Source organism: Sceloporus occidentalis, unplaced genomic scaffold (assembly GCF_023333645.1).
Source record: "Sceloporus occidentalis isolate IW3139 unplaced genomic scaffold, rSceOcc1.0.p SCAF_41, whole genome shotgun sequence".
Taxonomy (NCBI): Eukaryota; Metazoa; Chordata; class Lepidosauria; order Squamata; family Phrynosomatidae; genus Sceloporus; species Sceloporus occidentalis.
In genome coordinates, this window is record NW_028317021.1 from 5,754,341 (window position 1) to 5,779,672 (window position 25,332).

At 43.3% G+C, this 25,332-nt stretch overlaps 1 protein-coding gene across 1 annotated transcript in view; it reads left to right on the forward strand.

The window, feature by feature from the left end:
- Positions 1-24,306, forward strand: part of LOC149290045 (histone-lysine N-methyltransferase SETD1B-like) — a 49,118-nt gene extending 24,812 nt beyond the window's left edge. Inside the window, exons 8-19 of the mRNA XM_089489691.1 lie at positions 3,478-4,239; positions 5,895-6,068; positions 8,046-8,133; positions 8,652-8,878; positions 9,889-10,012; positions 11,987-12,481; positions 13,979-15,550; positions 16,594-16,760; positions 17,659-17,790; positions 18,157-18,276; positions 18,816-18,953; positions 19,665-24,306. Coding sequence (XP_089345817.1) covers positions 3,478-4,239; positions 5,895-6,068; positions 8,046-8,133; positions 8,652-8,878; positions 9,889-10,012; positions 11,987-12,481; positions 13,979-15,550; positions 16,594-16,760; positions 17,659-17,790; positions 18,157-18,276; positions 18,816-18,953; positions 19,665-19,838 — 4,173 coding nt within the window. The 3' untranslated portion in view covers positions 19,839-24,306. The remainder of the gene's footprint in view (positions 1-3,477; positions 4,240-5,894; positions 6,069-8,045; positions 8,134-8,651; positions 8,879-9,888; positions 10,013-11,986; positions 12,482-13,978; positions 15,551-16,593; positions 16,761-17,658; positions 17,791-18,156; positions 18,277-18,815; positions 18,954-19,664) is intronic.
- Positions 24,307-25,332: the final 1,026 nt, after the last annotated feature.

Genomic DNA, 25,332 nt, shown 5'->3' on the forward strand with positions numbered 1-25,332 from the left:
TCGGTTGTCTTTGTTTTTGCTACATTGACTTTGGGTTAGGTATTACACCAAATATTTAGTTGCAGAATTGATCGATTGAGCATTGTAATGGTTCAGTGCTAGACTTGGATGGGAGAGAGCTGCATTTGAGGTTGATTTCACACATGCATTTTCATTGAATATATTCCATCAACTAATGACCTGCATGTGGAACTAGATCCTTGCAGATGAATTGCCACAGAAAGACTGTAGCAATTGCGCCATGGCAACTTAAACACAATACGTCTTAGTGGAGAAACTTTTTCACATGTGCCTGAAAGCCATTGAGCACTGAAGGTCTCCTCTTCTTCTTATTCTCCCTTTCATTTTCCTTACGCTTCCATGGCTTAAAGCTTGGGCGGACATTTTAAAACTTTAATCCTATTCTTGAAGTCTGTTTTGCAGGTTCTTAGACACATAAGTCGGACTAATATCTGATTGAATAATAAAAAATTAGGCTAACTAACGTTCCTGCCATGTGAGAACCAGCCCTGTGTGTTTCTGCTTCCTTTTCTCCCCCTGTCAAGATTTTAGAGTCTTTCTTTTAACATCTGTGACATTAGGCCATGGACAGATAAACTCAAAATCCTATAATGGGCCACATTTTGTGTTCTACTTCCATTTCTGCAAAATCATCCCCGTTATTTCTTGTCTGGCTATACCATGCTATCTGCTTTGCCACCTCCTGTGGCAAAGGTGCCCTTCTGTGATTTCACTTAAATCCCGAACAGGCTATTTATTTTTCTGAAGTTTACTCTAATTGAACTCAGCTGAATTGTAGTCGTCTTCTCCCAGCTTGCTTTCTTCTGATGTTCAGTATATTTTCTCACTCCGGTTTTGTCTCCGTTCTCCTTTCCACTCCCAGTCATTCTATTTCTAACCGATTGCTTAAGATAAAAACTTAGGTTACATTGCTTGTTTGTTCTGTGAATACAGTTTATCCCCAACTGTGAAGATGCTGGAGGCCCAAGAGAACTATTGTAACTTTTCCACCATATAAATTTCACAGAGAGTTGGTGGCATCTTGATCACCAGCCCTTAGCCTGTCAGCTTGGCCCTAATTTCTGCCCATGTTAAAAGACCAGTCAAACACGTTCATATATTTATTTTGTTATTTAAAATGCTTACATACACCACAATGTAATCTCTGTTTAGTAAGATTTGTCTAAATTGTGCTAATAATCATATATAATGCTATATAAACATAATAAGCAGTTTAAAATGTCAAACAAGAACAATAAAAAGGCCTCTTCTGGAGATTGTAAAGGCGAAGTATATATGGGGAAGGCAGTCTGCTAGGTGTTCAGATCCCAAGTTGTATAGGGCTTTATATGTTAGCAATAGAATCCTGGATGTGGCTCGATAGCTAACAGGCAGCCAGAGCAGTTCTTTTAACACAGGTATAGCATGTAAAGAGTTGGTGTTCCTTTAGTAAACATAGATGGTGTGTTCTGGAACTGCTGCAGTTTCCAGGCCAGGCACAAAGGGAGCTCCGCATAGAATGCGTTACAATAATCAGGATGCTATTAGAGCATCAGTGTACTGGTTAGCGCTGTCCTAGTTAGAGGTGTAGTTATTGGACCAGTTGGAATTGGCAATGGATGCCCTTTGCTACTGAGCTCGCCTTGGCCTCCAGTGCCAACAATCCAGGTGCTTCTTCCACCACATTCTGTACCTGAACAGATAGCCCAGTTCTTAGGTCTGGCAGCCACCCAGCATTGTAGCTGGGGAGGACAGCCAAATGGGGGCATTGCCCCCATAAGAATTCTGGCCTGCCATGAAATTTTCCTTCAGTCCCCAGATTTGAAAGCATACAAAATAGCAAAGACTTGGGAGGTTTACTGAAGAAAATCAAGGAAGAGCACACAAGGGCAAATTTTTAGTTGAACATTAACCTAACAAAAATAATGGCCACAGATGAGTTGCATAGCTTTAAAGCAAATGATAATAATTCAAGATTTTCCATACCTTGGCTCAGTTGTTAATCAAAACGGAGACTGCTGTCGAGAAATCAGAAGAAGTCGAGGACTTGGAAAGTTAGGATTGCCCATGCCATTGTAGTTCCCATTTCTGTGTAGGGTTGTGAAAGCTGGACAGTGAGAAGAAAGCCTAATTTGAAATGTGGTGCTGGAGAAGAGTTCTACAGATTCTGAGGTCTGCTAAAAAGACAAATAAACAGGTCCTAGAGCAAATCAAGCCTGAACTAGAAGCCAAGATGACTAAACTGAGACTATCACACTTTGGCCGTATCATGAGAAGACATGACTCAGTAGAAAAGAGCATAATGCTTGGTAAGGTAGAAGGCATTAGGAAAAGAAGACGGCATTCCAGATGGATAGACGCAATGGAGGAAGCCACAGCCCTGAGGCTGCAAGACCTGAACTGGGTTGTTGATAGAGTGACTTGGAGAACTCTCATTCATATGGTTCCCATAAGTCGAAGTAGTCTTGTGGTTACGGCAATCCCTGGTGTCCCCTTTATTGGGGATTGGAATGTATATTGAGCGTAGGCAATATGTGGGCCATTGTTTTGTTTTCCATATTTGTTGACAGATTTCAGTTAGAACTAGAGTAGATTCTCTGTAGATTGAAGCAGCTCTTTTGGTATGCCATCTGTTCTTGGTGATTTATTCCTCCGAAGTGCTCTGAGTGCAACTTCCATTCCCTTTCTCAAATTGTACTTTCATCTTTGAATAGTTGCATTCAAACAATAGATCATGTCTGCAAAGCACAATAAAAGAGGTAAGTTATTTCACATTTTGCAAAGGGGAAGCAGAAACTGAGAAAAAAAAAAACTTTGCCATGATCTCAGTATGTAGTCCTCGAGAAAATGGAGTTTGGTCTTGGCCCTTCTCCAGCCAAGACAAAAATTCCATTGCTTGTTCTGTGTGGCTTCTTTTCCATACTCAGTTTTGTGTTCTCCCACCTCCTACTTGGTTATTCATATAAAGAATCATGGTTTAGAGCAAATGGTTTGAGATAGCATAGTGATGTTTTCTGATTTGAACACATTTTTTTTTTTTTTTGCAAATGTAAGATGTGTATATAGCAAAATTGCTTAGGAAATATATTTTCTCTATATTTTATTTTTTAACTCACAGTTTTACATTTTGCAAAAGGCTACTGAAGAACATACTGCAGACTTTAAATGCTACTCTTTGTATACAGCTGCCCTCTGGTGGTAGCAACTTTATCAAAGGTGACTTGACTAATCCCAGATTGGAGGTGCTTCTTGGTTGCTTTTAGTATTACATTTGGAACTTAATTGGTCATCATTTAGACCTGAAATAGTTTATCAAGTCAAAATATCCAAAATTCCATGAGTACCACTCTCACTGATTTTTGTAATAAGGCACTTTTCGTTCTAAGTTCGCCTTCAGTTAATATCTAAAACTTGAAGATGTCTTATGATATAAGAGTGTGATCTTGCTTAAATTGAATATTTCTTTCTTCCTCACAGTGTCATCAGTCTTCAGGGGAAGACATGGAGATCTCTGATGATGAAATGACCCCATCTCCGAGCACAGAATGTGCCAAAAACATTGTGGTGAACACCTCCATTGGCAACTCGGCTGTGATGGCTCCCTCGATCCCCATGCCGCCACCTGGTTTTCCTCCTTTGCCTCCCCCGCCGCCCCCGCAGTCAGTTTATCCAATGCCGCCACCTCTCCCACCGCCACCTCCACCAACTCACCCGGCAGTCACTGTCCCACCTCCGCCCCTTCCGGCTCCCCCTGGGGTTCCTCCTCCACATATATTGCCTCCACTCCCTCCATTCCATCCTGGAATGTTCCCTGTCATGCAGATGGATATGATCAGCGTTTTGGGCAACCAGTGGGGTGGCATGTCAATGTCTTTTCAAATGCAAACCCAGATGTTGAGCCGCCTGATGCAAGGGCAGAACACGTACCAGTACCCCCCTTTCCTAGGGAATCGGATGCAGTTTGTGAACCTTCCTCCTTACCGACATTTCTCCATGGGGACATCTGTCAACCGTGGGCAACAGTGGCCACCTTTGCCCAAGTTTGATCCCTCTGTTCCTCCTCCGGGTTATGAGCCCAAGAAGGAAGATCCACACAAGGCCACTGTCGATGGTGTTCTCTTGGTGATTGTGAAGGAACTTAAAGCAATAATGAAAAGAGATTTGAACCGGAAGATGGTGGAGGTGGTGGCCTTCAGAGCATTTGATGACTGGTGGGACAAGAAAGAGCGTCTAGCAAAGGTAAGAATCCTGAGTCCGTCCTTTCCTGTGAATTCTGTGAAGGAGTGGCTTTGCATTGGCAGAGACTGTTGGTATCACCTTCCCCCTTATCTCGAAGCCATGCCTTATGAGGAGAGACTTAGGGAGCTGGGTATGTTTCTCCTGGAGAAGAGAACATTAAGAGGGGACATAATAGCTGATAGCCCCGTTTAAATATTTGAAGGGATGCCATACTGAGGATGGAGCAAGCTGTTTGACAGTGGAACGCACTCTCTTGCAGTGTGGTGTAGTCTCCTTCTTTGGAGGTCTTTAAACAGAGGCTGGATGGCCATCTGTCGGGGGTGCTTTGATTGTGAGTTCTTGCATGGCAGAATGGGGTTGGGCTGGGTGGCCCTTGTGGTCTCTTCCAACTCTGAGATTCTGTGGAGGTTTTTCTGTTTTTTTACATTCTAACAGCCTGTAGCTCTACTTCTTGGTTTTTTAATACGCCTGACCTGGAAGCGCATAAAAAAGTAACGTGAGATATGCACGACAAGGCAGTAGCAACAGTTGAGAAATTTAGGGTTCATCTCTTGGGAAAAGATGCATGAGCTATATGGGAATTCAACACATGTACGTATAAGACTGCAAGTTCAATCCCTGGTATCCCCAGATTGAAAAAGGGATCTCATCAAATAACATTGGGAGAATAAATTACCAAGGCTCATTTCTGTCTTCTCCAACTACTATGAAGCTGGATGAATTGATAGCATGATCTGATGTCAGGAAATTATTGTCAGACCTGTGTACCTGTTTAACTTCCATGGATATATCTTAAAGTAAATCCATGTGTTTACTAATTGTGGCTCTGAGTTCAGAAACATAACTGTGGCCTGATACAGACAGGACAAAATGAAGCTGCTTCAAGTCACTTTGGAGGTATGCTGTTTAAATGATACATGCCTCCTAAGAGTCCAGAAGCCACACCAAAGCCACGCTCCAGTCCTAAGGACTGGAGTGCAGCTTCCAGACTCTTAGGACACATGCATCATTGAAACACCATACCTGCAAAGTGACCTGAAGCAGCTTTATTTTGGCCTGTCTGTATAGGGCCTGTGTTACTCTGGAATATCTGTATGCAAAAGGGTTTTACAGCACCTTTGAGTCTAACCTTCGTGTTGAAAGAAGTTGTAGCATAAGCTTTCGTACACTTGGTCCACACATCTGAGGAAGTAGACCAAGTCTACAAAAGCTTTTGCTATAACTTCTTTCTCAGAGCTAGTCTCAAAGGGGCTGCAAGGTCCCTTTGAATACTGTGGCTCTTAGTCTGCAACTACATGTTTAGCCTTTCCAGAGCTGCAACTTGCCCGATCCCACAGCAAAGCTGAGACTGCGGCCTATATTGGGGAAATTGTGTGCCTTTTGCAGCCACAAACAGATCATCCAAAATTAAAGGTGTTAGTACATTTTGCAGTTAGTCATTGGATATATGTAGCAGAGAAATACATTACCGTTGAATGCAACCAGTGGCAATAAGCAGAGATGTTTTATGCATGCCCATGATGCTTTTGAACTACAGCATAACTGCCTCTTCAGGCAAATTAAAGATCTGTGTGAGTTGATGATGTTCTTGTGTTGATTACCCAACTATAGGTCCATGTGCTAGAATCTCATGGTCTCTTGTTCTTCTTGCACAGGCATCGCTTACTCCAGTCAAATCTGGAGAAAATAAAGATGAGGAAAAGCCAAAACCAAAGGACCGCATCACATCTTGTCTTCTGGAGAACTGGAACAAAGGAGAAGGGCTGGGTTATGAGGGGATCGGTTTAGGCATTGGCTTACGAGGGGCCATCCGATTACCATCTTTCAAGGTACGAGCATCTAGTCATCCACAATATGAATAAACTTTACAAAAGAAATAATTTTGTTGGCGTTAGTTGCAGTTTTAATGTCTCTCTTGTTAGTTTTCATTAAATCTCATATTTCTTCCAATGAGGTCAAGGCAGTGTATGTGGCTGTTCACCGCTCATGTCTTAAAAACGTGTGTTCTTTAGCTCTATAACCTGTATTCAAAATGATGAATGGTTCACATTTGGCTGTTTAGAACCTCACTGAAGCTTTCAGTGACCATCATATTCATGTTTGTAGCGTGCATAGCAGAATGAATGTTTGCCTATCATCTCTGAGAATCCAGACAAAGCAATGGAACCTTTGAAAGAAGGGCAATTTGTGTATTTTTGTTGTTTGAGACGAGTCTTTTAAAGCATTTGGAGGTCAGTGGGGAATAATTTAAATTTGGGGGAGACTTGATAACTTTCACATTTCTGTCATTTATATAAGTCGTGTAAGTCCTTTAACATTTTTGTAAAGAAAATGGATAGGGTTTAAGACAGGGGTAGGCAACCTGCGGCCCACGGGCCGGATGCAGCCCGGCAAGGCCTTGGGACCGGCCCCAGCCCGGTCCTGCCGCCGATTGCCGCCGGAGCCTTTGGCTTCTCGCGTGAGGGCATGGGGCTTTTGGCCTATCAGGAGGAGGCGGACAAGGGGGGGCAAGCGGCAGGCAAGGGGGGCAATTGTCTATAGAAGCCTCCGAAACATGCATTTATATTAACATTTTTTTAAAAAATCAGCAAATTTTTTTGCGTGTCCTCAATTTTTTTTAAAAAAAGTGTCCTCCATTTGAAAATTTTGTCCCACATTTGTCCCGGTTTATTTATTTATTTGATTCTTTTAAAAATTATTTAATTATTTATTTTTTGGCTTCGACCCCCCAGTTGTCTGAGGGACAGCAACCCGGCCCCCGGCTCAAAAAGGTTGCCTACCCCTGGTTTAAGATTTCTGTCTTGGTCTTACTTTAAAACACATGTACCCACTTCCATGTGTTTCGATTTCTGCACTTGCTTCAGTGCTCTTGCTTACTGAAGTGCCCTCTAATTGAAATGTTCTGATGTCAGTAAGTTACAAAAATGTATTGACAAACATGACAAGGATAAGAACATAAAATCAAAACTATTTTAATACTCTTGCATGACTAGCTTCTTACTTTTGTTAGCTTTTCCCCTCTTATTGTAAGGCGGTGTTGATAGTTACAGACCTAAAACAAATACAGTCGGCCCTTCTTATAGGCGGATTTGCCATCCGCGGATTTGACCATACGCGGATGGCAAATCGGGAAGTTGTCCCCAATGGTGGCGCGCAACTTCCTTCCTTCTCCTCCCCTCCTCTCATTCCTTCCCTCCCTCCCTTCCCTCCTCCCTCCCTCCCTCCCTTCCCTCTTACTTACCTTGAAGGCCTCCGTTTGCTGCCGCCGCCACCACCCGGCTTTTCCCGCGACGGCGGCAGCAAACGGAGGCCTTCAAGGTAAGTAAGAGGCCAAGCCCTGGCCTCCTCGCCACCGCCATAGAAGGGCCTGAGGGTGGTGCTGGAGGCCTCTTGGTGCCGAACAGCACCGGCACTGGAACTTTCCTGCGGAGGCGGTGAGGAGGTAGAGCCGCCACGCCGGAGGCCTTCAAGGCCTCCAGCGCAGGCATCCGGCCTCCTTGAGGCCTCTGCCGCCGCGGAAGGGCCAGATACCGGTGTTGGAGGCCAAGAGGCCCCAGCACCGATACCTGGCCCTTCCGCGGCTGTGGCGGCGACAAGGAGGCCGGGTGATGGTGCAGGAGGCCTCCTCTTTGAGGAGGCGCGGAGGGCAGCAGCACCAGAGGTCTTCAAGGCTCCCATTGGGAACAAAAGCGACTTGAGCATATGCGGATTTTGGTATACGTGGAGGGGTCTGGAACGGATCCCCCGCATATACCAAGGGCCCACTGTACATCTCCTTAGATGCGTTCCTTCTATCCTTTCCGCAGGTGAAGAGAAAGGAGCCACCTGAAGCTGCCTCGGCTGGAGACCAGAAGAGACTCCGGCCCTCTACTTCAGTAGATGATGAAGATGAAGGTTGGCAATGTTTATCCAGACATAGTCATACATAGAATTGATCCATTGAAATCAGTTGGACTTAAGTTAGCCACCCGTCAGGTTCCAGCCAAATAATATCAGCAAAATTTAGTTCAAGCTCTTGGTGCCAGTGGCTAAGCCTTAGTAGAGGCATTTCAGAATGGATGAAATTTGCCAAAGGTAGGAAATCACCAAATGATGGTATTGTGTTGAAAGTTCTGTGGCAATCTGGGGAACGTGGACCAGATTTAGTCCTAGCGTTTCACCACCCCAATATAGATGGGTGCTACTGCTGTCAGTTTCTCCCATATACACTTTTGGACAGATTTTTGACATATGGTCCTTAGAGAAAGTGCCTCCTTCTTTGGACAGATTCCAGACGAGACACCACATGTCCTGAAATATCGAGCAAATGTGCATATCTGTATCTTTTTGAGGTAGTGGTAGGGACACACACTTTTGCTACTTTTGCAATGCTGATCCCCCTCCATCAGCTTTCATGTGTTTTTATCCTCTAGAATCTGAACGAGATCGAGATCTGCCTGATGCAACATCAGAACTTTCCAAGAAGGATGCAGAAGCTGTAGGTCTAAGAAGGAGACCTGGCAGGCCATTGGAACTGGATAGTGAAGGAGAGGAGGCAGACTCAGGAAAGGAGGAAGATGAAGAGGAAGAAGAATCTTCTTCAGAAAAGGAGGCAGAGCAGGAGGAAGAAGAAGGGGTGATGAAATCAGCTTCTGACAAGGTACATCTCATTGTTGACCTGTTGTCATTTCTGACTCTATCTACTTGAATTGCCCTTTATGTTCCATTCTAATTTCAATGCAGGATATTCTCTTTGTTTGCAAGCCCCTTTGAGAACTGGGGAAAGTCTGTTGTTCCTTTTGCAGAGTCAGCGCTCAGAAAGGAAGTTTACAGAAAGCTATCCCTTACCCACAAGCAAAGAGAGGGCCATTCTAGCCTCCCACAGAAGGGAGTTCCACTCGGGATGGGAGTAACCACTGAGAAGGCTCTCTTTCTTGTGCCCTCACCAAGTGAGCCTGGGATGGTGGCAGGACAGAGAGAAAGCCTTCCCCTGAAGATCTTAGCATAGTTGCAGGTTTGTATAGGGAGATACCATCTTTCAGATAGCCTGGACCTAAACTGTATAGGACTTTACTGGTCATGACCAGCACTTTGAATTGTGCCCAAAAACAAACTGTCAGCCAGTGAAGCTGTTTTAACAAGGGGGTTACATACTCCCTATACCTGGCCCCAGTCAGCATTCTGGCTGCAACATTTGGACCCACTACAGTTTCTAAACAGTTTCCAGAGCACATAGAGCATGTTACAGTAGTCCAAATGGGATGTATTCAAGGCATGTATCACTGTAGCCAGATCTGATGTCTCAAGGAATAGAGGTAGCTGGCATACCAGTTTTAGCTGTGCAAATGCACTCATGGCCACGGCAGAAACCATGGAGTCATGCTGCAAGTTTGTTGGCATACATGTCGCCCTTTTGAAATGTAAATGATTTGTATTGAGGGCTTTTTAAAAACTTAAACTACTTCTTTCTTTTCTGCTGAGGGGTACTATCTTCTGTGCCCTGAGTAAATGGCTTCTTTTTTTTATCTCCATGTTTGTACCAGATGTGCTAAGTGATGTTGGAGCTCAGTCATGTTGTAATATAAGCATTTAGATGGCATGTTTCTCCCTTCCCCCTTGTGCAAAAACAGTGGATGTTTGCTGAATTTTCAAAATGTCTTGTCTCCCAAGGAAGAGGAGGAAGAGGAAGACATCAAGGAAGAGGAGGACGAGGAGGAGGAGGATGGCGAGGAAGACGATGAAGAGGCTGAAACAGAAATGAGCGAAAAGGAAGGGGATCAGGATTCCGAAGAAGGTATGAGGTCTTGTCTCAAAATCTCGGTCTTTTTGTTGATGGATCTTCCAATGGCTGTTTGTTGGCCTGTGGCCCCGAGGAGGTTCTTGAAGAGGTGTACTTGGTGTGTGGTGTGGAATTTGTCAGTCAGATAGTCACTCATGCAGTCCTTCATGCCTGTGACAAGACCACAACTTCCTGCCTTGTTGCCATTGTCAGCTGTTCACCGCTCAGGCCTGTTGGAGCAGGCCCTCTTAACTGAAAGTTTGTTTGGGGAAGCATGCCAATAAGACAGTTGAGTTTACAACCAAGAATAGCTCTCTCTATAGGGTCTCCATTGGCATTTGTTGAAAATTGCCTCTGTCCTTGGAGCAATTCTCCTTACTACTGAAAATGAAGCAATCAATCATGGATCACTCATAAGTCAGACATCCAAGCTCTCTCAATGCTGACTTGCTCTTATCAAGAAGTGTTGACCTTCTAAACAGTTGGAGTGGGAGGCTTGGAAGCAGAAGCAGAAGAAGGAATTGGGGTGGGGGGAGGAGGGACTGTGCCTCTTAACCTACTACATTTAAGCATATGTTCTACCAAGACTGCCATTGGTTGCAAGCCTTGAATCTGAATACTTCTCCTTTGTGGTCTCTGTGACTCACATATATGGGATTCTCTTGCCTGTGCAGACAATATTTAGAAATGTATAGAGGTAACTCTCTTCAGTGTAAGGCAGACCCCCCCCCCCCCAACCTCCATACTGCATATGCTGAGTATGATTCTACTCAAACCTTCAATTCTCTTTTGTCTACCATCAACAGAGTTAGCAAAATGAAGTTTGGACAAATTGGTGCCCACTGGAATATAAAGAAAATTAGCAACAGAAAAAAGAAAGGGGGGGGGGGAATCCCTGAGATTGCAGTGGAATTTTCATTGTGCTATGATAATGCAAGAAGCATGTTTAAGGATGACAGTTATCCATAAAGGGACTGAAAGTATAGCAGCAAATTGTTGTACAGTGGGCCCTTGATATCACTGCAGTTTGGTTCCAGGATACTCCAAAATCTGTGGATGCTCAACGGTGTAGTAAAATGGAGTCTGTTATATAATATGGTAAAATCAGGGTCTGCTTTTTGGAATTTATATATTTTAAATATTTTCAGGCTGTGGATGTTTGAATCCATTAATAAAGAATCTGTGGATATGGAGGACCAACTGTAATATTATTACATTATTTAGCAGGCACCCAGTTTTAGAATGTCTTATACAATTGCCGTTGCCTCAGAAATAAATAAATAAATAAATAAATAAATAAATAAATATTGGCCCCATACAGACAGGCCAAAATAAAGCTGCTTTGGGTCACTTTGGAGGTATGCTGTTTAAATGATGCATGTGTCCGAAGAGGCCAGAATCTGTGCCAAAGCTGCGCTCCAGTCCTTAGGACTGGAGCATGGCTTTGGCACAGCTTCCAGACTCTTAGGACACATGCATCATTTAAACAGCATACCTCCAAAGTGACCCAAAGCAGCTTTATTTTGGCAGTCTGTATGGGGCCATAGTAACATGGGGGGAAATTAAGAGTACTAAGAAAAGGTAGGGAGACAGCATCATTCACATGAAGAAGTAAGAAGCTGTGGTTGTTCAATCAGAAAATAAAAGATTGCTATACAATTTTGAATGCAGAGTAAGTGAAGCTAAATTACAGGCTGTGTTCAAAAACTTTCTGAACATTCAGTCACCCAGTTAAATGGATCAGTGTTAGGTTCAAAATAATAGAAATATTTTACAGAATGTGTTACTTTCGTACAGTATAAAGGTCATGTGTCTTTGTAAAATCCATTAAAGTAGTTATCTGCAGTGTGGATACATGATAAGGGGAATACAAATTAGGGTGGGAGTGGGGTGAAAAACAGAAATGTTGCACTTATAATTGGTGTATTCAACCTGGTCTGAGCAAACAGGTTGTGGAGAAGCCACATTAAATTCTTCTTTTTCCAGCAGATGATGTAGGAAGTCCTGTCTCCTCCAGAGCAGAGCTTGAATCATCCGATGAAAGTGATGAGTCCTCAGACTTTGGGACAAGCTCTGACTCTGATGATGAAGATGATGAAGATGAAGAGGAGGAAGAAGAGGAGGCAGAAGAGGTGGAAAGCTCTGAGGAACAAGTAGAAGACAATGAAGGGGTATCTCTACGGCAAGAAAGAGAAGACACTGTGCCCACTGAGCTAACAGCAGAGTCACTCATTCAAGAACCTGAAAATGAGGATGAAAAAGAGACCATCCTGGAATTGTTTCCAGTGGATGACTATATGGAAGGTACTCCTCTGGTGCTAGGAGCAGCTCCAATGCCAGAAGGAGAGGAACAGAAGGAAGGCATCAAGCAACCAGATGAGGAAACTGGTGAGGTGCCTGAGGAGTCTCTTGCTGCAGAAGTGCTGGTGGTTATTGAGAGAGCCCAGGAGGAAAAGCTACAGTTGTCCCCAGTCTGTGTGCCAGGTAAAGGGGATGTTTTCTGCCCTTTTCCTGCCAATTTCTGCAGTACTATCTACCAGTATTTGATGGTGAAGGTTCTTTCTGAATGTATCTGTCTCTCTTAGTGTCTGTCTTCATGGGACCTTTGTTAGAAGAAATGAGCCCCTGCTCATGGGTTGGCATTCACTCAAATCTCAGGCTTCCATGTGCTGCAGTAAAAGTGTGGTTTCTATCATGACAACCTGTCATTTATTGTGAATTGGAACAGAAGCAAGGAATGGTCATGTATAAGGAAGGGAGGAGTGGGAATTCAGTGGCCAGCAAGCTGTAAGGAGGTCCTATCAAGCCTTTTGCCCGCTACCTAGGCCCCCTGAAGCCCCAAGTTAAAAAGTAAATTCAGCCCCCCAAAAATAAATTTTCAACATAACATGCTTTGAAAGGACAGTTTTGTGGCAAGTCCCTGTTTCCCTACCCCACTCCAAAAACTGTTGAAAAACTGTTCAAAAATTAACTGGAAGTATCACTTTCAGGTTAGGGAAATGGCAAGTGTATAACCCACTTGGGAAAATCTGAAACTGCTCCTCCATACCTCTGTGAATGCCGCACCCCCTGCTAATTCCAATGATAGTTGTTTATGAGCACAAAAACAGAATAGAGGTAACTCTTGTGGATGTACACACTATGTTTCCAATGCAGTTTTCAGGGAAACATGTCAAGATCCATAGGGATTACCTTGGAAATTCAGAGCACAAACTTACAACAGTGATGAAACCATCAGAAACTTTGACATGTACAGTAGGTTTGCTTCACCATCACAAAGTAAAATAATTTAAAAGTGCAAATTTTAAAAGTGTGCACTCTATTGTCAATTGCCCAAGCGTGGAGTTGGGGCTTTGGCATGAACTTTGGCCCTATACAGACAGGCCAAAATAAAGCTGCTTCGAGTCACTTTGGAGGTATGGTGTTTCAATGATACATGTGCAGCTTCCAGACTCTTAGGACACATGCATCGTTGAAACACCATACCTCCAAAGTGACTCAAAGCAGCTTTATTTTGGCCTGTCTGTATCAGGCCCTTGCTATCTTTGCTTTTGTTTTAAAAGAAGAGACAATTCTCTGGCTCTTAAAGCAGAATTTGAAAATGTGTTTCTGTCACATTTCTATTCCCGTGCTTTCATTCCCTGCCCTTTTTAATTCAGTGCCACTCTGGTAAATTTCCCAAGTGTTCTAACATTTGGACTGACTCTTGAAAAGCAGAAAAACTGCATCGTATGTCACCTCCATAATACTAAATTGTAGCTCTCTGTGTAACTTAACAAAAATAAAATGGTTTTGTGTTAGATGATGGGTGATGGTCAAGTTTCTCAGACATCATCAGACACAAAGTAGATGTCCTTTGACTCCCTCCCTGTTGTGAACCTTTACCTGGTTTTGTAATCACAGTGTGCTATATCTTATGAGAGACCATTGAAAGTCAAATAAATGGCTTCAAGTCCTGTTTTTTCCCCTGGTTTTTTCAAGCCTCAGTAGAGGAGCCTGATCCAAATAGTGAGCAAGAGCCTGAGATGCTGGATGGTCCAAAGCCAGAGACTCAGGATAATGAAACCGTCCGTCCACCAACATCAGTGGGGCTATTTGGAGATATCCTACCCAGCAAGACCTCCTTCTTCCCCAAACCTGACGATAGCAATTTATATGCTCAAGCAAAAGCCAAGCTGCCATCCACAGCCGAGGAGGAAGATCAGCTTCCTCGGACTCCAGGGAGGGAAGTGCTGTCTCACTTGGAGTCTCCCACGCTTCCCCTTGATGTTGTGCCATCCTGTTCGCTTCCCTTGCCCTCAGTAATGTCAGGCAAAGAGGAACTATTGCTCCTTCCTGACAAGTTCCCTGATCAATTAACTGTGACCAAACCACCGCTGGAGGAAGAGCTGCCTCGGACGCCAGGCCGGGACATTTTAGCAAAGTGCTCACACAGCCTTTCGAAGTCTCAGAGCACGGACACTGTCCCAGCCACACCTGGCAGTGATGCTCCTCTCACAGGAAGCAGCTTGACTTTAAGTTCCCCACAAGTCCCAGGAAGCCCTTTTTCCTACCCATCCCAGTCCCCTGGCATCAATAGTGGCGGCATTCCTCGGACTCCTGGGAGGGATTTCACTTTCACACCGACGTTTCCAGAGCCTGGTGCTACCCTGCCTTGCCTTTTGTCTGGCAAGAAGCCCTCTGAGGATGAACCTGATGAGAAGGTCTTTAAAGAACCTCTTAGTACTTCCCTACTGGCTGGTGCGAACAGTGTTCCCTCCCCTATTCCCTTTGCCAGCCCTCCGGTCCCAGCTTTCCATGCCCATATAGACTTACCGCCCAACCAGTCAGTACCTCTTACTGTTCAGCCTTGCTTGTTCATGGACTCAAAGATGTCTTTAGAGGAACATAGCATGGACACACAGCCCCTCTTGTCCTTCACCTCAGAACAGCCCATGTCTTCTCCACCTCTCCCTCCTGCGCTACCCTCATCTGTCTTGCCCATCAAAAGGAAGCCAGGTCGGCCAAAACGATCCTCTCCATTGGGCCCTATGTTGGATGCCTATTCCAGCAAACCCATTGAGCCACCTCTTCTTCCCATCCCAGTTGCCTTGACTGAAAGTGCTGTAAACAAAGAGTTGTTGAGTAGCCATCCAGAGGCTTTCTACCCCCTGAAAGACCCTGAAACAGTGACCCTGGATTTCCGGAATGACTGCTTCCACGACAAAGTCACCGCAGATGTTTTAGCTGAGAAGCTTCCCTTCAAGGAGCTGGAGAACCAGTGGAATGAGGACCTCAAAGAGGATGAGGCTTACCTGAAATGCAAGAGACAGTGGAGGCGGCAGAAAAAGAGGCCGGATGACATCCCGACAATTCCTTCCCCGGAGTATTCCCCACAACGGTATCACTTTAGGCCCCGCTCTGAGTTTGAAGAAATGACTATTTTATATGACATTTGGAATGGAGGGATAGATGAGGAGGATATCCATTTCCTCTGCATTACGTATGATCACTTGTTGCAGCAAGACAATGGCATGGACTGGCTGAACGATACCCTGTGGGTATACCATCCTCATATCCTTTTCTGCTGGATTACCAGAGTGAGTTTCCTTGGGAACATACTATGGAAGAGTCAGATTTATTAGGTATTGCTGTCTTAGGCCCCGTACAGACAAGTGAAAATAAAGCTGCTTCAGGTCACTTTGGAGGTATTCTGTTTAAATGATGCATGTGTCCTAAGAGGCCAGAAGCTGCACCAAAGCTGTGCTCCTTTATTTTGGCCTGTCTGTATGGGGCCAATATTGTAATATATTTATTGTATCCAGGAAGCCTTTACAATAAAGCAGAAAACCCATGAAAATCTATATATGTCTTATTCACCAGTGCCTAGATCACCAATTCTGGCTTTAAAAAAGAACATAGGCAAGCCCACAATTTACAATGAAAGGTAAAGCCTTTTGTTTCATTTACCTCTTATCCATTAGGATTAAAAAACAACAACCTTGTATTGTGTGAGTTCTTGTCCATGCAGAATTGTGTTTAGCCCAAGCAGCCAGAGCCAGAAAGCACAAGGTGAAATGAAAGTGAAATGAAATCAGATAATATAAAACAAACATTTCTTGTACTATGCGGTATTAACTGATAAATTTCAGTTGCCTATGAATGGGACACATAATTTTAGACTAGTTTTGGTTCTGTATGCTGACCTGTGTTTTGCGTACATTAAATCAGATACAGTAGTTACTTTCGACAGGTAGAGAGCTCTCCAGACTGTATTGGACAAGAAGGAAACATACTTCTTGAGATGGTTCCTCATTTAGGCAGCTCAGTATGTGAAAATGTCTGTGTCATCCCAATGTGTAGGATACAGAGCAGGTAAAATATGCTCTTTCGTTGAACCAATTGAAGTTGGTATAGCAGAATGTGAGTTACAAGGTCCCCAAAACTATTCATGAAGCAAAACTGAATTCTGACTGACAAAAAGTTTTGTGAATTACTTGTAATCCAGCAGTTGTATGCTGTTGTAGGAATTATTTTGGAAGTTTGAATGGCAAAAAGGCAGACTTTGTTGGGTAATCGTTTGGTTTCATAAGGGTTTCTCCTTAACGCTGAGCCACCAACCAGTTTCTCTACTGTGAAGAAGAAGAAACGAGATGATGGAATGCGGGAACACGTTACAGGCTGTGCACGAAGTGAAGGCTACTACAAAATTGACAAGAAAGATAAGCTGAAATACCTCAACAATAGCCGTGCATTTGCCGAGGAGCCTCCAGCTGATACACAGGTGGGGTGTCTCTCTCCTTGCTGCTAGTTGGCTAAGCTTTGGTTGGTATCAGCTTTCGTCCTGTAAGGCTGAGACTTCCCCACAATGTCCAATCTGTGATAACTACTTGGGGAGCAGAGTAAGCGGTTTAAGGTTTGATCTACCCAACACAAGACAGAAAAGAACATGAAATGTTTCGGTGTGTGGCTGAAATAATGCTAGAGATAATTTAACTGGTGGATCTTCTTGCTTAGGCCTCAGTTCCTATTCTGTTACCTTACCAGAACAGAAATAGAGACAGGATGGTCAGCTCAACAGTGTCCTAGAAACCTCTGAAAGTGTAAGCATCTATTTTGTGGGTTCACCTGCAAATAAAATTTGTGTTTTTATTGACAAAGGAAAGATTATGTAAGTAACTCTCATATTAGCAAGACAGCTTAACAGTCCAGCTAGCTGATACCTGACCATCCATACCTGAACTTACAAAACCATATATTTAGCAACCCTGTTTGTTCACCAAGCCCAGAACTATATATATAATGTGATTGGTGGTGGATTTCCAGAGTCTCCAGCACAGATCTTCCTCATCACCCACTTGCCTTGATATTTTTGAGAAATGTCAGGGATTGAAATTTGGACCAAATATGTATATGCTACATGTGTGCTCTACCAGTGTAGGACAGCCAGTTCCCTCAGCAGGTAGGAGCACCATCTCTCTGGCATTGGGGTCAGAAGGGAGTGCCAAACCTGCAAGACAAAATGGAGGTACCAAACATCAGGCTGAAAAATTGCATGTGCATAATGTGTGCTCTACCATTGAACTGTATAGTCCTTCTACAACCTTGATACCAAACTTGTCTAGAACTAAAAAATTTTTACCAGCTGTCTAACCACTGAGATGCCTTATTTTTCTTCTCAGGGAATGAGCATCCCTGCCCAAGTACATGTTTCGACCCGGGCAGGCTCCGAGAGGAGGTCAGAGCAACGCAGGCTTCTGTCGTCCTTCACTGGCAGTTGTGACAGTGACTTGCTCAAATTCAACCAGCTCAAGGTAAGTTGTACAGCTCTGTCACCCCGACAACAGTCCATTACTGTAATCCTTGCTGGTCAGTGAACTGTTTGTCTTCCAAGTTACTAAGTTTTGGTTAAAACGTGGCAAGAAGGGAGTACAGAAGTGTTAAAAGAAGTCTGTAGGTCGCTCTGATAGAAAAGGCTTGAAATGCAAATGGGGAGGTGTGTTAAGCACTATAGCCCAAATTAAAATGGCTTAATGAGAACTTCATAAAGCATCCTTGGCGTTAGTACTGAAGAATTGTTCTACATAAAATTCAACAAGCACTGTGCTCTGTGTGATTCTTTATTATGTTTGTTTTCAAGCAATAGTTTTATGTATCTTTCTCATATCTTTGCATTGTAGTTCCGGAAGAAAAAGCTAAAATTTTGTAAGAGTCACATTCATGACTGGGGACTCTTTGCCATGGAGCCAATTGCTGCTGATGAGATGGTGATCGAGTATGTGGGTCAAAACATCCGGCAGGTAAGCTTACGGAAGACACACAGTTCTTGTAGGAATATTTGGTATCTGTATTAAGCAGAGTGAAGTGGGGCTACAGCAATGTGAATTTGTAGTAGAAATGGGAGAAATTACTCTGGGTGCTCTTGTAAGGTAAAAAAAGAAAAGAAAGAAAAAAGTGGTTTTAATTGTTTCAGGAAATTTATCTTAAGATTATAAAGGAGATAGATGAAAGAAGTTGACTATACTTGGTTAGAAGAGCCCTTGAAAGCTGGGTGTGTGGGTGTAAGCTAGCATCCATTGCTGGAGTGGATGCTCCTTTCAGAACAAAGGAAAACAAAGAGACTGACTGACTTCTTGAGAGAAGGGGAAGTGACATCTGCAGGTAAGAAGGAAGCAAAAGGTTTGAGCACGCAGACCAAAGAAAGATACAGAGGGGTGAAAAAGAAAGGCCAGTTATTTAAAATCTGCTCTTTCACTAATCACTTTATACAGGTGTTGATGCCTCTTTGCTTCCAACAATAAATGTAACTAATAACACTGTCTTCTGGCCTGTTCTGCAGGTAATAGCAGACATGCGAGAGAAGCGCTATGAAGATGAAGGCATTGGGAGCAGTTATATGTTCAGAGTTGATCATGACACGATTATAGATGCAACGAAGTGTGGAAACTTTGCCAGGTTTATTAATCATAGTTGTAATGTAAGTATGCCTTGGCTTCACCAATGTTGTCAGACTTTCTACAAAGAAACCTGCAGCAGACCTGACTTGTATCATGAGTCTTATGTGGAAAGGAGGAAAAACTATTCTCCTTCTCCCTTTGCTTTGGGGGATGGTTTTTCTTGTCTTGGATCTTGCCCACTCATAGGGTTTCATGTGTGTGTGTGTGTGTGTGTGTGTGATTATATATTCATTTTGCTTTTACACATATTCTGATTCAATCCAAACGTTTAAAGGCGGTGAACTTCAGTGAAACACACACATATATAACCCACAAATGCACAATGCAGAAATTAACATACTCTTCACGTTGTCCATGAAAGAGATGTTACCTGAGACTAAACAGGGAAGGTTTGCATAAATAAATAACTGTGTTTTCAGTATGAATCTAAAAGAGTATGTTGAATTTCTGAAAGAAGGCATTCCATGTAGTGACTGCCACCACTATCAGCGGGGCATCAAAAGCATGTGGTTTATCAGTTTTCATTCTAATACTTAATTCTATGGTTGATGTATATATTAAAGGGTGTCTAGAACGTATTTTTTGAGGAAGGTATTCATTTTTCTGCCCCACAGTACGTATATATGTATGTTACATATGTAGAGACAGAGACAGATTTAGGTTGTGGTGTGCCCCAAATCTAAATAAATGAATCATCTTTGCCTTCACTGCTTGTTGCTTTTTCCCTTCAGCCAAATTGCTATGCTAAAGTCATCACAGTGGAATCCCAAAAGAAGATTGTCATCTACTCGAAGCAGTACATCAATGTGAATGAGGAAATAACTTATGACTACAAATTCCCCATCGAGGATGTCAAGATCCCTTGTTTGTGCGGCTCAGAGAACTGCAGAGGGACCCTGAATTGAAACCCAAGGTTATTTGCCACACATTGACTGTGTCTGGACTGTGGTAACCAAGGTGGTCGCACTTTTGCCAAAAAAGGAGGTGGTAGAAGAAGAAGGGAGGGGAGACAGAGAAAGAGAAATCCACTGGGTGGCACATTCTATCCATCCATCAGGAGAAGTACAAATTGCAGACGCACACTAAGATATCTCAAGCTGCGGTGCTTTTCTTCTTTGGATCTAGCGCTCCACTCCCCCGCAGATAGCTCCCATTATGCAGTGGCACCATGAATCAAAACACTCTTTTCCCCACTCTGCTCACTCCGTAATGGCACAGCTCTCATGGGTATAGTAAGGTACCTTTGTATTGTTCAAAAACGTTCCTCTTTACATACAGCGCTGCTACATTTCTGTCATTCATTTTGTTTTGGGATGGGCGGAGGGAGCAGGGGAAAGACATTCAGCTTTTTTAAAATGTGAAGTAGAGTGTGTGAGTGTATTGGGGGGGGGTGCGGGTGTCCCTGTGTGGAGTGGAAGCTAGCTGGCATAGCTGTCACGTGAGCATCAGGCGCTTAGTCTCCAGTGCAGGCTGGGGATTTCTGTGTGAGTTTATTGAACACAGTTGCCTCTTCTCCTGTTTCTGGATCAGAGGAAGGTCCAAAATACTGAGATTTGACGTGAGGTTGCCTTCTCAATGTTCCTGTGCACTCTGCTGGTCCTCTCATGGAGGGAGTGTCCAAAGTAGCTTTAGGACCTAAGAGGGGAGAAACTGTTGGCTGTGCCAGGCTTATAATGAAGAGGACACTAACCTTTCCTTTTGAAAAGAAAAGTAGCATTTGCTTGTTTTCCCTTCCCTGTAGCCTTGCTTTATGCTGTCGCATTCTTTGGCCAGGCTCCCTGAGGCCTTGCGGTCAGGCGCCCTCCGTTCCAATCGGTGAGGCTTCCAGGAGAAACCAGCACAAACACTCTCAAGATGAACCAGGGCTTCAGAATGACAGGTTGTGAGCTAGGGCAAGATCCTTGAGTGGCACCAAAAACCCAAACCAAAGGCTACTTTTCTTCCCTTGATGGTTCTCAACCATCACCTCTTCCTGATGTGGTCCTTTAGTAGTCAACTCATCATCTTAAACACTATCTCTGTAGGTTTCTTTCTTCAGAAATACTCAGAAGATTGCTTGCAGGTTTTATCATCCTCAGCCAAGCTGAAGAGCATCTTGCTTGGTGGCTAATCTCTGCTTCTTTTCAATTAGTTCATGAGTTTACTGTGAGTGCATTGGGAGGTGTTTGTATGCTGAGAGCAGTGCTTCTGTGGCCTGAAAAAGCAATACTTTCTTAATGCTGACTTTCTGCAGCAAGCAAACCATAATCAAAACAATCTAAAACATGTGTCCTACACAAACATTGCGACTCACGTGCAAACAACGGAGAAATTAATGGGGATTTTTCCTTGGAATTGCAACCCAAGCAAGTGGAGGAGTGAAATGTTCGGTTTGAAACAGGGAAAAAACCCAAACGTGTTGAGGGCAAAGGACCCTCTTTTAAAAATTGATGCAAGTTTGTTGAGAGAGTGTCGTGGTGAGGAAACGATGAAATATTTGCCCATTTTTCAGTACTCGTCTGTCTCTTGCTCCAGGAATGAATTTACTGGACTTGAAGCTTAGTTTGCTAGAAAGGACCAGAGCATGCATAAATACTGTCTCAGTCAGGTCTGTCTCCTCTTCCCTGCTTCGGACAGGTCTTAACATTTTGTGGCCTGTGTTCTCTCGACAGAACCTTCTCAAAGCACTTCCCAGAGACAGTAGAGTTTTTCTAGCAAGTCTAACAATCACTTAGTAACTGCCTCTCCCAGCTTGATGGCCTACAAAAGTGGATGGGATATCCCTTTGTAAGTGTTTGCAGGCTGAGAGGAAGAAGCAAACTCAGCTGCCTTCTCTCCTTTTCTAGTCAAGGTGCTTCATTTCATCATGGGCTTGCTTAGTCTGAATTAACTTGAGTTTGGAAGTGAAAGATAAGACTCTATGAGAAGTTGGTTGGATTCACCAATGTCACATTTCTTTGGTACAGTTTTCTGCCTTCTTACAATGCCTCCTCTGTTCTGTGTCTTTTTTTTTTTTAACGCTTCCAGTCTTTGAGAAAAGCCACATCCATTTGATCTAATTGTGCACAGAGCTGTTGTCAGTAAGCAAGCTAGTCCCATGCTTCTGGCCATCCCTTACTCTCCTTCCATGCCACGAGTGCAATTCACAAGGAGCGTATCCTCTGCAAGCCGACGGGTGGGAGTTTGTGCAGGAGCAGTGCCCTGTGAATGAGCTTGGCTGTTCATCCTGCCATTTTTGTGTTTAGCAAATGCCTGGAAACCAGGTTTCCTTGGGGGAGCGCAACACCACTAGGACACCTGAAACAACGTCTTGGTGTAAAAGCTGCCTGTCACACACACACACGCCACCCCAGATACCAACCTGGCTGTGAGAAGGGCACGAGGGAGGAAATGTTCTCTGCGAAGCCTTTGCCTGGCTTTGGGGAGAATTCTTCCAAAGTATTTGTCTGCATACGCACAAGCACATCCCGAATCCTAAATCCAAAGTACTATGGGACTCCCCCAGTCAGCACTCTGTTCCTTGCAGGGCAAGAACTCAGTGGTGAAGCTACTCCACTTGTCTGCCTCCAGTTCAGATGAGTACAGCTTACAAAGAGATTTCTGGAAGGAAGAGTAGCCCACACTAGATCTAGAAAAAGCAAGTGCAAAAGTGACCTTCTGGGCTTCCCCCTAACCTTGCCCTTGAGAGGAGTGCCAAAGTCTTGACAACCAATTGGATGCCTTGTCTTTTCTGCTCCAAGGAGGGCAAGGTGTATCGCTTGGCATCCGTAGAGCTTTTCACACTGGCACGATCCAGCCAATGCTTCTCTGTGCTTTGAATACCAGCCTGCTTAGTTTCATACAATCGTTTCTCTCTTTCCCATCTGCCTTCTCCCTGGTTTGAGGTTAAACTGGGGGAGTTCAGAGGGAGCCAGTCCCAGAGCCAATATTTCTATTATCAAAGCAGCTTATTTCTACAGTGGGGGGAGATGATCATTTTTAAATTCTGATGCAAAGTAATTTCAGTTTTTTTTCCATTTGTGACCTATATTCAGGGATCATTTCAGTGCTTTTTCTGTATAAAACGTTTGTTTGGTTGTGTGTGTGCGTTTTTGTTTTTGTTTTTTTAAAAGAGGGAAATTAAATTTTGACGTCTCAAATGGACACATCATCTGTACATAAGCAACTGTTCTGACTCTTCTCTTCAAACACTTGTTTCTTGTAGAAACATGTTGATTTTGGTTTTTGTTTGTTGGGAGGGCTGTTTTGTTTGTACTTGGAAAGCATGTACATAATTTGTTTTAAAAATGACTATTGTAGTTTGGAGTTCTTTTTTAAAAGATTGCCAGGCTTGAGACCTCAAGGAGAAAGAGTGGAAGTTTGGGAGTGGGAAAGCGCTGGCACTATTTACAGCTTGTGTCAAGCTATGTATAATGTAAATTCTGTACAAAATTAACTTCCTTTTTGGTCAAATACGTAGATCAAACTAGAAGCATTAAGAAGCTGAAGAATATAAAAAGAAAATGCCAAGTGGAGGCTTTTTTTTTATTTGCCTTTTGGATACCTTAATGTGCAAAATCTATTTATTTCAGACAAGAAAATGTGTATAGTCTATTAATGACAACCTAAAACGTATTTAAGCAAAACTGCAACTTTTGATTTTATTTTATTTTTTCCAATTTAAAATTTCATTTCTTGTATGTTCCTTCTCAATTTACCAACGTAGTATTTGTGGAAACGAAAAGGAAAATGCATCAGCCGTGCTCGGGAGCTCCGTGGTGCTCCAATGCACATGCACAGCTCCGCGTGAGCAGGGCATTCCCGCATTGACAGAGGAATGCCCTGCCAATGGTGAAGCTTCATGTGCAAATGTGGGGCTCTCAGATTCTCACTGGAGCTGTTGGGAGGAAGCAGTTGTTTTGGGGTGGGAATGGGAACAGAAATAACGCTAAACCCAGGAGGTAATTCTTCAGATGAAAAGCTGAGGAGGGGGAAACCTTGGTCCTTATTGTTCCTGTTTCATGAATTCTGTAAAGATACTGGTTTTTAATTTGCGGCGTGGAAAATAAAGACCTCCTTCAAAAGGGGAAAGGAAAATGGTTTGCAATAAATTACATCTGTTTTTTTATATTCACTTCAACCAACAACAACAACCCAGAATTAAATCTCTTGCCTTTGGAGATTTAGGAATTTTTAAAACTTCTGTTCCCTTTTGTTTTTTCAAACAACTGTATAAATTTAGGACTATTCTGTGCATCTAGGCTCTGTCATCAGTATGTACCTTGTTTTGAAGAACGTGGGTTTTTTTTTTGTTGTGGGTGTGTCATGCTGTAAATATTTGTTCATATTTTTTTGTGAATTGAATACTATGTACCATTGTATTATAGTAACTTTTATAAAGCAAACCATAAATATACTGACCTTTCTTACAAAAAAACCCCACCTTGTTTGGTTCATTGGTGCCAAAATAATAATTTCTGGATGGACCAGAGGCCTATCGGGGCAGAACTTTGGAGCAAGAGACTTATGACCATAGGTGTAATGCTCTTCCAAGCTTGGTTCAAAAGTAAGTAATCATACCATCACCTGCATAGTATGCTGTTTTCATCGAGCTGTTTTTCATTCCCTTTTTTCCTCTGTTTAGGTTTTTTCCTGTCCCCTCAAGTTTTTCTTTTCTTTGGAGTTGCTGAAGTCTTCAAGGTTGCTGCTCAAAGGCTACTGGAGCATGGATGGAGCTGTTTTGGCTGCCTAAGGGTAGGTTCTCAGAGAATGAACCTGCTGTTAGTAGATAGCAACAGTGAGGATTTTATAGTCCACTAGATGATGTTGCACACTGACTCCCATCATCCTTCTCCACTAGCTACATGCTAACTACTACTGATGGGAGTTACAGTCCACACCTATCCCACCCCTGATTTAAGGTTTGGACATCTGTAGAAGAAAGTACAGTTGCTCCTCCAGGTCCATGGACATGAAATTGACAGACTTGATGATCTGTGGAGGGGCGACCCGCCATTGAGGTGAATGGGGTGTGCTCTCACAGTGCGTGTTCTATGCTCACGCGCAAGAGCGCACCCCATTCATTTCAATGGGGCTTGATTATCTGCGAGTCTCCTAACACGGGGGCGGGGGAAGGTCCGGGATGGATCCCCCACAAGTTAGGAGGGGCAACTGTACATAGAAATGAGGAGCTAAAAGGCCCACAAAACTTTTTTTTTAAAACTGTAATAATTTGACCATTATTTTACAGAGAGCAAAGCCTTGGGTCTTGATGATTACAATATAATCTATCCATGCGCCATGGCATGTGCAACTCTGATCCCATTCTGTGTTGGACAAAAAGGTCTGGCTACTTCTATATTGTTGTGTGCTGTCAAGCCATTTCTGACTTATTGTGAGCCTAAAACAACCCTATCACAGGGTTTTGTTGGGTTTTTTTGG